This window comes from Sciurus carolinensis, unplaced genomic scaffold (assembly GCF_902686445.1).
Source record: "Sciurus carolinensis unplaced genomic scaffold, mSciCar1.2, whole genome shotgun sequence".
Taxonomy (NCBI): domain Eukaryota; kingdom Metazoa; phylum Chordata; class Mammalia; order Rodentia; family Sciuridae; genus Sciurus; species Sciurus carolinensis.
In genome coordinates this window covers 739,017-753,086 of record NW_025920120.1, presented here as the reverse complement: position 1 = coordinate 753,086, position 14,070 = coordinate 739,017, and the positions used below count along the sequence as shown (strand labels likewise).

The 14,070-nt window shown below is 46.3% G+C and overlaps 1 protein-coding gene across 1 annotated transcript; it reads right to left on the bottom strand.

The window, feature by feature from the left end:
- Positions 1 to 13,016: 13,016 nt before the first annotated feature.
- On the bottom strand, positions 13,017 to 13,394 carry LOC124973747 (adenosine 5'-monophosphoramidase HINT1-like). Its single transcript, XM_047537482.1, has one exon. The coding sequence runs from the start codon at positions 13,392 to 13,394 to the stop codon at positions 13,017 to 13,019; it is 378 nt and encodes a 125-aa protein (XP_047393438.1).
- Between the last annotated feature and the right edge of the window lie 676 nt (positions 13,395 to 14,070).

Sequence of the window (14,070 nt, the reverse complement as noted above, 5' to 3'; positions counted from 1 at the left end):
GCAGACTCATATTGCCCCTTACTGTTCATCGCTGGGTCAAGCAGACGTTCTGTCAACACTGCATCAGTGAGTTATTCATGAAATGGAAGAAGCCAGAGACACCTTCTGGAAGGGCTAATCGAGGTGCCACAGGGTCCCGTGACTTCCTCCCCACCATCCCCGTCTGCTGTGGGCCTCCTCCCCAGAGACTGTTCTCAGAGGCTGATGGGAAGCATCCACCTGGGAGACTGAGAAGCTGCAGTCCATGACAGGGTAATGGCAGGATACGGAGCTTTTCTCCCCTGGCCTCCACCAGGGATGGTGACACTGTGGAGGGTGCTCCAGAGCCCTTGCCGGGGGTTCAGATAAAATCCAGGGTTCTCTCGAGCCACCTCTTGTGCCAGCTCTCAGCCCTGCTCTGTCCTCCTCCCTCTGTCTCCTGAGGCATTTCCCGAGTGACCCCATCCATAAGTAACCATCCCCAACCCCCACTCCCTGGGTTCTGCATCCAGGGAACCCCACACAAAGCACTTGGACGTCCTTCCCTCCCAGCTTCTTCATATTTTAATCTTATGCCTCTGTTTCACTTGCTTAGAATTTAAATCCATTGGTTTGTTAGAAAGTCTTTCACAAACATCTCTTCTTACAGAGCCTTGAACCATCAATACGCTGCACCTTAGGGACCATTGACCATGCAACATCAGCCTTCAAAGATGACAGCTAGATGTCTATTTGACCCCAGGAATGCACTAGTAAATTCTCTGAGCATGCCAATCAAGCAGGTGTGATCAATGGCAAAATTTATTACCATGCAATTCCTTAGTTCTTCTGATTGATAAAAGGGGAGATGATTCTTTCACTCCTCCATGAGGCACAAGTGACTTCATGAAAATGCGTCCCTCTCATACTCGACAATGGGTGGCCACATCAGTCATTCAGTAATGGAGGGACAGGTGGATTGAGGAAATCTTGGAAAGATATTGGATGGAGCAGAAAAGAACATAGTTTTATCTACTCTGTGGCCAACAGGAAAGGAAAAAAGAGGATCATAGAAATCTCAGTGGTTACCTGAATGTGCTTGCTTTCTGCCACAATAATGGCTTTAAAAAATGGTGCACGACTTCTGCTTCCAAGAGACTGCTCAGTACTCCAAGCTCAGCCCCAGGGCTCTTGCATGGCTGTTTCCTTTTCTAAAAACACTTTTCTCCTAAATATCTGTATGGCTGGTGCCACATTTCACTTGGTTCTCAGCTCAACCTACAATTGTTCCCTTCTCCTGTGTTATTCTGGGAGGACCCACCCTTGTGTTTTGTGGTTGACAGCTCATATCACCAGGTGGTTGTCCAATATGTTGGAGGGCTGACTCACTGAGCCTCGCACCTTGGTATCACTTGCCAGCTTCCAGATCCACAGTGCCTAGAACAGCACCTGAAATGTACTGGGCCCTGGATCCTTATTTGTTCCATAAATGAGTGACCCATATTGCCTTAGCTGTGACATGAAGGTGGTCTTGCTAAGGAAGGTGCCCTCATGAGGGCTCTCACAGCCCTGATGACTGACACAGACCAGAAATCAGAAAGATGGAGTTGACCAGACATGTGGACCACACCTTTGTGTGGCTCTCAAACTCACGTGCTGTAAGCCTGGCCCCAGCAGGGCCATACAGGGGTGGGGTTTTGGGAAGTCTTTAGGTCACGAGGCAGATCAGGGGAACGGTGCCCTCATCACTGAACACGAGCACTTCCTGACTTCCTCCCACTTCCTCCAGCCCTCCCTCCCTGTCTGTTTCCTTCTGTCTTCTCTCACCCTGCCCTGTGGCTCACAAACACACAGAGTAGCATTGGTTTTCTCATCAGCATTTTGAAAAGTACTCTGTGAAAAGCATACAGTCCCGGGCACATAAAGATGTGGTTGATGGCTAGCAGCCCCAGAGCAAGATCCTGGCCTCAAGTCCTGGCCCAACTTGTCCAGCTTCCCAGCCAGAAGCAGAGAGCCTGCAGGTCCCTCTCTCCAGGCATGCTTGGGCTGACAGATGCTTTCATCTTACTCCCAGTCAGCCACAAGATCGGGAGAGCAGGGTTGAGTCACCAAGTCAGAGCTAGGAGAGGAGGGGAAGGCCCCATAGAGGAGGAGATGGGCAACCTCAGTCTGCCCTCAAGTAGCTCCTAGTGCTTTCCTTTGAAGGTACCTTAGACACCAATGTGCATGAACCTACCTGCATCTCCAAAGGCACCAGTTGCACAGCAGCTGTATCTGCTGGTGCTTTGAGTTCATCCAGCAAACATTCATGAGCACCTTCTATTTTCCAGACACAGGGATTTGGGTTTTTTGCCTTGGCTGGTGCTGGCAGGACCTTGCAGGTAGGAGGTGAGCCCTCTCCACTTCACCTCACCCCAGGCCTGGGTTTGATTGTCCCATGAGGAGTGTTGGACTTGGGCTTTCCCATGCTCAGGTCTGAGGTAATGCAGCTGCACCTGCTAGAGGATGCAGGCAGCCAGGGGGTGCTCCCTGGAAGCAGCCATCACGCTGGGGCAGAAATGACAACAAAGGACACAAAGGCGCAGCCGTGGGGAATGGCTTCCCTGCCCATGAGTCTCTGCTCTGGAAAGCAGATTGACCAATCAAACTGTCAGCAAAGAAAAGCAACATCACAACTGTGAGAAGGACCCATAAGAAAAGGCTGGGGTCAGGGGTCAAGCTGAACACATGGTGGGGGGCGTGGCCATGCCTGAGCCCAGAGCAGTTTCCGTGAGCACCCGAGCCTTGTTATCCCCAGTTTCACAGATAAGTAGACATCAACTGGGAGAAACAGGAGGGTGGGGTGGTTCTCCAGCTGGGGAAGAGGTTTGCGGCCCCCACCCTTGCTAGAGAAGACACTCTTCGCTGGGTTCCCTAAAATTGTGCAAGATGTCTCAAGACCAGTTCATTCAGTAAACAGGGAGCAGACACAGAAACCTGGGACTTAAGTAACAGGGAGCCTGTGAGCTGTGAGGGAGTCGGGGAGTTAGGAGCTACAAGGTAATGTCATCGACTGACCATTGATGTGTACAGAATCTCTAATTTTGATGAGAACCATAAAGAGGAGTGTGGACATACCCACTTTGCAGAGGAGAAAGCTGAGGCTCAGCCAGATGGCACAGTGGCTAACATAAGAGTGAGGGCCAAGGCTGATTCTGCTGCACCTGCCCCACAGTGGTTGGCATTTCCTTGGTGATGGCGACAGCAGCCCATGGGTTCTTGTGGCTAGGCTGAGCCACTCACCCACCCCTACCCACATCCGTCCATCCTGCTCACTGGTCACCCACTAAGGGCCCCATTAGAACAGCAGCCTCTCCCGCCTCCCTACCCCACCGCCCCTTGACTCCTTTGCCCTGCGTTCTATGGTGCCACAAACAGAACCTAAACTTCTCTCATGTATTTATGGCCTCCCTCTGTTCTGGCAGTTAGGACCACGAGGGTGAACACCTGGCTCCTGTGACGAGAGGAGGTGGACAAGGACAGCGGTGCCAAGATGCGCAAGATTCGGCCTCTGCAAGGACACTTCATCCTGGAACAAGCTCCTGGGCATTCCTACTTCCTGCAGGCAAGGAAGAGTCCTCCATGTGGGGAACCCAGCTCAGCTATCCCTGCCTCTCAGGTCCAAACTCAGAATCACTGGGCACAATTTTTAAACATTGGTAACTATTACTCAGCACACCATGCAAGCTCCTGCTTCTTTATTCACTGGAGGCAAATAAGTACATACCCCAGGCATAAAATAATTTAGGCAGAACCCCCAAATCATCACATCTCTCTTTTATTACCTTCTGTCTGGGGGACTCAGAGTGCAGATGAAGCTTGTGTGTAAGTTCCAGGCTGCTTCTGCCTGGGCACAAGCTGGCATAGAGCCATGAGCAGAGGTCAGAGTCAATGCACCAAAACGTTCACGCCGAGATGTCCACTTTGCACCTAACTTTCTAAGTTGCTGACAGAGGTGTCTGGCAAATGGAATTTGGTTAGAGAGCAGAAGAAACAGCAGTGGTGACCATTATATGTGGAATGCTCACTGTGTACTGAACTGTTCCCAGTGACCCTCTTCTTTCTTCCGCTCTCATGCGGGGAGCTAGCACTATTTCTACTGTACAGATGGGGGTCCAGAGTTTAGAGAGATTATACCATCGGTCCAAAATGCCTCAGCTAGTGAGGCTCAAGGACAGGGGCAAACCCAGGTGTGTCTGGCTGCAAAGGCAGCTTTTAGTGTTGATCCGAGATTATCTATTCCAGGGACACAGTGCATCCCTGTGCATGGACCCCCAAGGCTAAATTTATCAGAGTTTAGAAAAGTAAGTGTCTTGGCCATAATGAGGCTGAGCCGTCATCTGCTGTGAAACCCTGAGCTGGGCACCGAAAAGCCCAGGCTGAGTGAGAACTGGATAATCTGATCATTCCTGGACCCTTGATGGAATCCAGATTCTGGTGGGGAAGGGGCGAGCATCTTACACAAGCACTAATACTTATCAATTTGTGATAAGAGGGGCAGCCCAGGGTATCAAAAGCATACGCTAGAGAGGATTAACTGACAGAAAGAATTCCAGGTCCCATCATCAAATACACACTCAAAGTCAATTTAGGGCACATTTTTCTGGGCATTAGGGCATATTCTGGGTGCAGAGGAATATTTTATTTACCTCTTAGATATTCTGAACCTCTCTTTAGGTCTTCTAAACAGTTATATTTACCAAGAGACTCCTATTATCAGACTGTGGCAAATATATGCACAGGCCAGTTGGACACATGCCAGCAGCAGAATAGGCAGGCAGCAATCAGGTAAATTTTAGATACATGAGTGACTTATAAATAAACATTCAATGCACCAAACAGAGATAAACAAACAATAAATAACTGGATTTAATATGGTCAGATACATAAAACTATTTCAGGGAGATCAACACCAAGGGGATAGAGGATAGCCAGGCATGGAGGAGACAGGTGAACAAATTCCACAAAGGAAGAAAAGAAAAAAATAAGAAAATTCTCCTCCAGGAATTGGTGATAACATCAACAAACATCATTCTCAGTGCGTTCTCGGTATATGTCAAGTTTGCTAATCTGTTGTAAGCTATATTCTCTACAGACAGATGTAACACCTGGGATATCATTAAGACCACCTCTTTCTGCTTCCCTGACACCTGGCTTCTTGGGAAGCCTGCCTTGATGGCCAAGAGCACATCTGGGGACTAACAAATTCGTGATCTCACTGCAGGCAAGGCTGGTGTCTTCAGCTGTCCGCACCTGCAACTAGCAGACTAGGGCACTGGCCAAGCTCACCTGTGTCTTCCAGGTCCAAAAAATGGTCATTGCAGAGTTTCATATTGTGGACAAAGACTATGAAAAGCAGTACATTGTTTGTTAAGGCTTTTACAGGTTATGTCTGTAGATGGGGATTTATTTTACATAAAAAATGAATTTTCTGCTAGGCTAAATACAATTTTGAGAGCAATTGAAATGAGGACAGAAAAAGCAGGAGAGACAAGAGATAGAGCAGAAGTGAAACCAGTTGAAACTAAGGCATTAAGCCAGGAGTGGTGGTGCACACCTATAATCGCAGTGGCTCAGGAGGCTAAGACAGGAGGATCGCGAGTTCAAGGCCAGCCTCAGCAAATTAGCAAGACCTAAGCAACTTAGTGAGATCCTGTCTCTTAATAAAAGGGCTGGGGATGTGGCTCAGTAGTTGAGTGCCCCTGGGTACCCAGTACCAAAAAAACAAAACAAAACAAAAAACCCCAAAACTGAAAAACTAAGGCATTAAAATGGATTTAGTGTTGTAGAGTTGCACAGGATTCCACAGTTGGTCAAGTCTTAAATAAATTTTTAATGATTTTATCTATGATTTTGTGTTCTGTAAGGGAAGTCCTACTGGACGCAGGTGCTGTGGCCTGGAGCTGTGGCTCCAGCTGGCTCTTCACCTCCCCAGGCAGCTTTAGCTGCTCACCTCCTGCCTTGCAGTGACCTGGGTCCTGCCTGGCTTCCTCCTTCCTGCCCCTGCTCTGATCTTGCTGCCACTTTCTGCTTGGGTAGCAACTGGGTCACGTAGGTGAGGGAAGGTCCATTGCCTGCCATTGTTCTCAGTTCCCAGTGGGACCTAGGCATGGGTGGGAGAGGGTCAGGGTTGATCGATGCCCCATAGCATGCGGGATGGGGTGGAGGCTCAGAGGGAAGACAAGGTTGACCTCTCTGACCCAGCCTGGACACCTCAAATTGGTTTAAGGAGTAAATTATAAATATGTAAATGAATTTCTCCCACGCTCTCTTAAACTCTTCTCTGGGGGTAGCCACCAGGGCTTCCCACAGAGGTCCCAGGTCCTTTCCTCTGGATGTGCTAGAATTGCCCTTTGCTGTTTCCCCTGACCTTGTGGCCACCTAACTTGCACTCATGATCCTGGAGGGGATTTAAAAGCAAAAGCCTGTTTTCTTTCTCTCTGTTACAGCAGTTGCCATGTTTCAAAGGAAGGCTACTTTATCACTCTGGGTCCAGATGAGAAGGAAAGAGATCACAGTCCCCTTTGTGGTAAGAAATGAGTTTTTGCTATTTTAAGCCATAGAGACTTGGGAGTTGTTTGTTGTTGCTGCTAAACATTGCCTGTACTGATACATGTAGTCTCCATGTTAGATCAATTTTCCTAGCACTCTCTTGTGAATAATAGACATGTACCATGTTCACTGAACAAATAACCTTCTCCTGTCCATATTTAATTATCTTATGTAGAAATGTTATGTAGATAAGTCTTGACTCAGTTGACCTGCTGGACAGTTCTCGTCTTCTATGTCAAACCACCATCTTGATTTCCTGACTTCTCTGGTTGGACTCATACTTCTTTCTTCCCTCTTTCCTTATTTTCTGCACTCCTCTTTCCTATACTCCTGCTTCTTTATGTTCTCCTTTATACAGAAAACTTTTCAAAAATCATAAGTAGGTGGGTGGCTTCTGGAAGTACAGCTCAGATACACCCTTCTATTCTCCATGTCATCTCTTCCTTCAACTGCAGCAAACATTGGCATTTAGATGTCTGTGGCATCTGACTCAACATGACAAGAATGTGACTGAGCAGCATCTTCCAGAACCAGCGTCATTTCCCCAAGTCTTGTGCCTCCACCACCAGCAAACACGTTCTTTCCATAGCTTTGTTTTAGGTTTTGCATCTGTTTTATTTATTACTGTCATGTTAATCTGCCCAAGTCCTCTGCAAGGGCTGTCAGATTCACTAGGGCCTCTGTGTCCACACTTCCTGCTACATTTCCAGGACTCTTGATCTCTGTCTCAACTGCTCTGCAGATGCAGACCTGCCTTCCTTGTTTATAACATCCCTTTTAAATTTTTTATTATGTGACAAGATCATTAATAGAGAATAGTGACTCTTAACTGGCATTCCAGGATTGATGCATAACTTCTTTTTGCATGTAGAATTTCAGGTCCAAGCACTCTCTACAGTGGGACCAGAAGTGCTGAAAGTCATGCTACCCAGATGAGGGAAGAGCAGAACTGCCAAGAGGGGAATGGGAACACCCAGGCAGGACCAGCGCAGCTTGGGGATTTCCCAGAATAAGGGTGGAAACTGGGCTGTGGGCACAAAAGCCCATGTGGAATAGGAAATGCAAACAGGGATGGGCTAAAAGGAGTGGCAATCTTTGCTGCCTAGAAGGGTCACTAGAATTAGGTGATGAGGGCTGTAAGTCCTTGGGGTAGACCCTCAGCTCCAGCTGGCTGTGGTCAGTGGTAACAAAGATCTGGCATGATGAGATACTCAGGTTTTCAAAAGAAACCAGAAATAGTAATTTTAGGTGAGAAATTGGTAATGTAGGAACTAATTTAAAAATCTTACAAGGTTCTCCCAGAACCTTTCTGGGAGTCAGGTCCTGTGTGCAGGCTGCTGTTTTGAGAGCTCTGTGTCTAAAGGTGAGGGGAGAGGGAATCCAGGGTGAAGCTGAGGGAGTGGTACATTCACGGCATCATACAAAGAAGAGAGAAAAAGCAGGATCACAGGGGACAGAGATTACTCCAATTCTCACAAAGTCGGTCAGGAGAGTACCTGGTACCATGCAGTCCTATTTCCAAAATGATTAGAAAAATCATGGCAATAACCACCCACCACCCAAGCACAATGTGCTTAAGAGGCAGATGGCAGGGAAACTTCACAGCAAAACAGAAAATAAAAGAAAGGGTGAGTCAAAAGGCCATGTGTGGTAGCACAGTACCTTCAGATGGGTTGGTGCAGAGCCATCGGTGGACACACACGTGTGACCGACTAGGATGGGCCACAGCAAGGAGGAGGTGGGAGTGAGTGTGGTGTGATACTTAAATACCTTGACTGTTTATCTATTCATTTATTAACAAGGGAGAGTTGAGGATATCTGTACAGGGAGGGGAGAAGCCAGGAAAAGGAAGGGTCAGAATCCAGGAGGTCATTTTGAGAGCATCCAGTTGGAAAGAGATACTGAGCACATCCATGTAAATGCTCCCAGTCATGACGGGGCAGGTGGCAGAAGAAAGATTCCTGTTTTCTTCAGGAAGTTCAGGGAAGAAAGAGAAAGAAATTAATGGTATCAAGTTGTTGGTGAACAGTGAAGTGGAAGGAAGAGACTTGCTGGCTCTCAGTTTTTTTTTCCTAAATAAATCATAGTGGACATAGGGCCCTGTGTCTCCTGAGGATGTGATACAGACTCTTGGTTGTGGGAAAGCTCAAATTAATCATAAAACAGGCCTTGGATATGGAGGAGAGATTAGTCATCTAGAAATAAACCAAGGATGCATTATTTCATATCTCTGGACTATGCTCAAAAATGCATCCAACACCACCAGAATATTGGAGCCATATGGGATTGTCTTGGGTACACCTGGTAACGGAGACTTCCCAACAGGCACACTCTGAAATCAGTCTCCACTCCTGATATTCAGAAGTTGTTCTGGGAGCTGGTGACTCTTCTTCAGAGCCTAGCACATGCTCTATTCCAGTTGGGACTGTGAAGGTCCAGGCCTCCCCCACAGGGTGGCTTCTTTTTAAGACTCCTGGACTGAGGAAGATGAATACAACCTTTTCATTTAACAAAGAAAATCACTCACTGTGCATGACTTACATTACCCAGATCATGACAGAAAGCACAGAGGAAAATAACTCTGCCTCACTCCCTCATAAAAATGGCAGCGTTTTCAAGCCCAGATCCTCTGAGACTGTGTAATACCAAAGTGCCTCTGTGCTTCTCACTGGTCTGTTCTCAAAATGAGCCAGTGTAAACATGTTGGGACGTGTCTAAAATCTCAGATCCCAAGGGCCCATCACCAGGACTTGTAAGTGAGTCAGTCTAATTGGAGACCTAGAAATCGACATTTTTAATCAAGCTTCCCAGGTGGACCTTAGGTTATATTTCTAACAAAATGTTCTGCAAGTTCTGATGAGTAAAATTCTTATCCTGAATTTTTTTTTTTTGGCAGGAGGTGAAGGGCCTGGCTTTGACAAATCATCATTTGCACACACACACAAAAAAACACACTTTCCTTGACTTGGGGAGTCAGAACAAAACAGTGGATTCAGAAAGAGAATCTCCTCTCATTGAAGTAGAAGACCTCAAATCAATTGAGATTCCAGGGGACCCTGGCACATTCTCTCTTCCATCTCTGTACACAGAAGAGAGGTGGAGAAGATGCGACCCCCACCCAGGATCCGCAGGGCAGACAGTGGAGCACACATGTACACACATGGGTGTGAACTCCAGTTATGACAATGACTTGCCCCATGTTTTCAGGCTGCTCATCTTTCAGAACTTTCCAGCCTGTTGTTCCAGGGGCTGTCACACAGCACATCCTGATTTTGGTTTTGAAAATGTAGCTGGTGAAAGGATGCTTTCAGGAAAACTGAGTCAGAAGCACAAACCAAGTGTGCAGAGGAGGAGGGAGAGATACTACCAACGGTGGAGTCAGCTGGCTTCATGTGTAACTTGCAGGGGATTTTCTCATAAATCCCACAATAACTCTAGGAGGCAGGTTCCCCTGGGGGTCCATTCGGCAGATGAGGAAACCAAGATTAGGAGTAAGTTAAGGCCCTAGACTGGCAAGTGAAGGGGAAGGATGTGAGCCCGGTGCAGATCAGAGTTCAGGTTCTTCATCACTGGGAGAGGTGGGAGGCTCCTGGGAAGGACACCCTGTGGCTGGTGGGGCTTGAAGGGAGAGGGAATCTGGGCAGATGGGGCTGGGGTGTCAGGTCTCTTGAGTCTCTCAGGCCCTGTTCCAGACTAGAGGTATGTTGCAGTGAACAGCCCCACAAGGAGAGATGGGAGAGTGCTGTTTTCTGGGGTTCTTTAGAAAGTGTCAGAGGAGCAAATGGGGTTAGTGTTAAAGGGTGTTGAACAGATGGCCAACAGTGACACCAAGGTCCCGGGGCATTTGAGGAAATTCAGCTTTTCTAAGAGCACTGAGTCGTCTGCCTTGTGAGTCATTATTCTCAACAGGGGTCAACTTTGTTCCCCAAACCCCCCCAATGACATTTGGCAATGTCCAGAGACATTTAGATGTCACAGCTGGAGAGGGAGGGTGCTTGTGGTGTTCAGTAGGTCTGTCCACAGGCTGATGCTAAATGTCCTTCAATGCATGGGATGACCCCACAACAAAGAAAGACCTGCTGTACTTATCAGTAGTGCTAGGTAAAGGACGCGGGGACCCCCATTTGAAAGGTTTTTGAGCAAGGAAAGGAAAATGGCCAGGGTAATCCAAAAAGGGTGTTGCAAGTTTTGCACTCATGCAGTGGGTGTCCAGGCAAGCCCTGGCTGCTGGGGCACCCCACAGCCCTTCCTTCCCAGGTTCTACTTTATTAAATTGCTCTTCCTGGAATGACTCTCCTCTGAATACTGCAGCTTAGAATGCAGAAATCTTTAACTGAATGTGCCTTTGAACTTTGGGGTTAGGATATTATTATTCTGCTGATGTCAGTCATTAACCTCTGTTCAATAGGAACCCCTCTCCTGGAAGAAAACTACTGGGAATGATGGAAGTCTCCTCCCCAAACAGGCACAGAAATGTTCACAGGACCAGGCAACTGTAATTGCTCTGATGTTTTGCATATTTATGTTCAAAACCTTTGCATGAACTGTTACCTTAAAAAGGAAGGATCAGTTCATCTTTAAAAGGGGGTGATTGATCACTGCCAATTGGGCATTCCCTCATTCTTGGCTTCCTCTTTGCTTCCTTAATAATTTCTTCAGGAACACCAGTTTGCTATTAAAGACAGGCATTCATCATAAGCCAAGCAGAGAGGAGGCAGCTTTGGATGGGCACAATACCTTATTTCAATCCAGTGTCCTTTCTGTTCAATTTGATCTGTTGCTTCATTAACATTTGAGGAAAAACACACAAAGACGTTGGTAAATATTAATCAGAAATGCACAGCCCCTTTCCTGACTCAATTACTTACCCATTATGGGGCTTCTCCAGTGATCATGCCCTGCTAAACCTCCTATTTGCTTAAAAGTCAAGTGAGAAGCACTTTGCCCGGATTGCCTGTGCACTCTCAGCCACCTCAGTAGTCTCTAGCAGTGGGGAAACTGTCTTTGTTTCTTTCTCCCACCTTTTATCAGCATTCTTCCCAGTCTGGTGTCTGAGTGTATGTAGGCTCACCCTCTGGCCCCTGGCCTTAGTGCTTTCTCGATGGGTTTTAACTTGGCCTGACAAGTTCAGATGACTTGAGGCACACTATGTACATGTACTCAATGGTCAACACACCCACCTCATGGCCCCTCTGTTGCACATGCGATGTCTTTGAGCTCCAGAGTCCATTTCTTCCGCTTCAGATCTCATCAGACCATGCAAAATTCCCATCACCCTTTCCACACTGGTGGAAGCAGGTCCAAGTCATGATCTCTTATTATCAGTGAAGTCATTAAAAGTCTGTCAGATCAATTGGGCTCTGACATAACATTAAAGAAGTTCTTGGGTGAAATCTATTTCTCTATGCCTAAAACATGTAAGTTCAATGAGGCTCCTAATGAAATCTTGTCCCACCTGTGCTAGCTCCTCAAGTTAACAATGAATATTAAAATGCAGGCTACAGGGGCTGGATTCATCATGGAACATCAAAATCTGAACCTGAAAGGCCATTCTACTTGAGAATCTGCTGTGGCTGCCGGGATGAGGGGCAGGTCTCCAGCCTGATCAGGTCTTGCTACATGTGACCCTCAAATTATCGGCAGCAAAAAGAAGTCAGATGATTTGAACTGAGTTATCAGGTGTGAAGGTGACTTAAGTGATTGTCCACTTCCATCCCTCTTTCAAAACCAGGTTGGAGCTCTGTGCTCAAAAACGGACAAATGTTTTTTCCCCCAACAGTTTCTTCTTGGCTTCTGCATGACAGTATGTCTTACCCCAAGAAATTAATGTGCAATCAGTGTGCAAAAACACATTAGGCACTTGAACCTTTTAATTCTGTGGAAATGCCCTCTACAGCCACTCCCTGAAACAGACCACAAGAGGTTTATTTCTGAGAAATTCTTGGGTCCTTTGCCATCTGCCAAGCATTTGAGAAATAAAGAGGTGGAACCATAAGATACCTGGTTTTGCTCAGATACAGGCAAATCAAGCCAATAGAAGAATTATGTTTTTTGACATACTCAGGCGGTATAATTCTTGCACAACAACTTGTTGCCATGGTACTCTTTCTACTATGACATCCTGGAAGTTGTACCTTTGACACCAGGGCATTTGAACTTTTCTTATACTTAACCCACAATAAGAAACACATTTGTTATTATGACCCACAAACTACATGGGCATTTATATAAAAAGAAACAATATTTAAAATTTATTGCATCCCTTGCTGCACATAAGTTGCTCTGATATATTCTAATGTGCTCTTATTATTATTTTTTTAACCATGCAACATCTTTATTATGTATAGGTGTTTAAAAGTATTTCCTTAATACCTCCAGACCCAGGCATAAATAATCATGCACTTCACATATTGAAAAATGCAACATAATCATTGCCTAGAGAAGGGAAAACTGTCCCCAATGTGAGCTTAGCCAGGAGGCCAGTTCATCTGCTGACCTCCAAGAACATGTAGATGAATGTGATAGACCGACTGTCCACCTTCTGCACCTTCAATCACCACCATTTGATAACCCCTCCTCAGGCCCAAAACAGCAGAAAATGTCTTGCCAACAATCATTAAATGTCCAAGATTTTCATCATCATCTTCTGTAGCAGAAATCTGGGCTATATGTCTCTTGGGTATCACCAGAAACTGTGTTGTTGCTTGAGGGGAAATGTCATGGAAAGCAAGACACTGGTCATCCTCAAAAATTAATTTGGCAGGGATTTCCTTGCGGATGATCTTCCCAAAGATGGTGTCGCTGCCAGGCTGGGCAACCTGAGCCTGGGCGATTTCATCTGCCATCTTGGCCTCCCTCCCACACGGTGGCCAGGGGAGAAGTACCCAGAAATAACTTTTTATAACAAAAACTTTTGATTGTTCCAAGTACATGTTGCCTTTGCAGCACATGTCCATCTTCCTGGGACAAGATGGACTTGCACAGTGCTGATGATGCTACACAAGACATTCCGGAACCTCCTTTTGGTAACTTTGTTCATACCAAATTTGCAAGTCTTGCAAGAGAGCAGGCTAGTTTCTTTATGGTTGCATGTGATTTGGTATTGAAAACTGTACTACCTGGCTCACCCAACTACCTTTTTTCACTAGCTTTTCTTTCCATGACTAGTCATTTCCAGAAGTTATATTCATTTTAAGACAACGAAGTCCCTGCCTATAATGGAGGCTATTTGAGACATTATCCTGCAGTAGAATTTCCCAATACTAATGTGACTCTGTCATTGAAGAGTTTAATGACATGCACTTTTTTTTTCCCCAACCATTTAAGGCAACATGAATCCCAAATGTGAACGGGGGAAAGAAAGTCATAAGCAACAAAGGGTTTAGACTTTCACAAAACCAGACAGGTGGGTCAGGACCCAACAATGACCTGGAAAACAGGAATGTAAAAGTGTTTGCTTCTCTAGAAATGAATGGTAGGGGTGAGGTTGAGCCCTCTGCAAGAAAGTTAGGAGAACAGAGG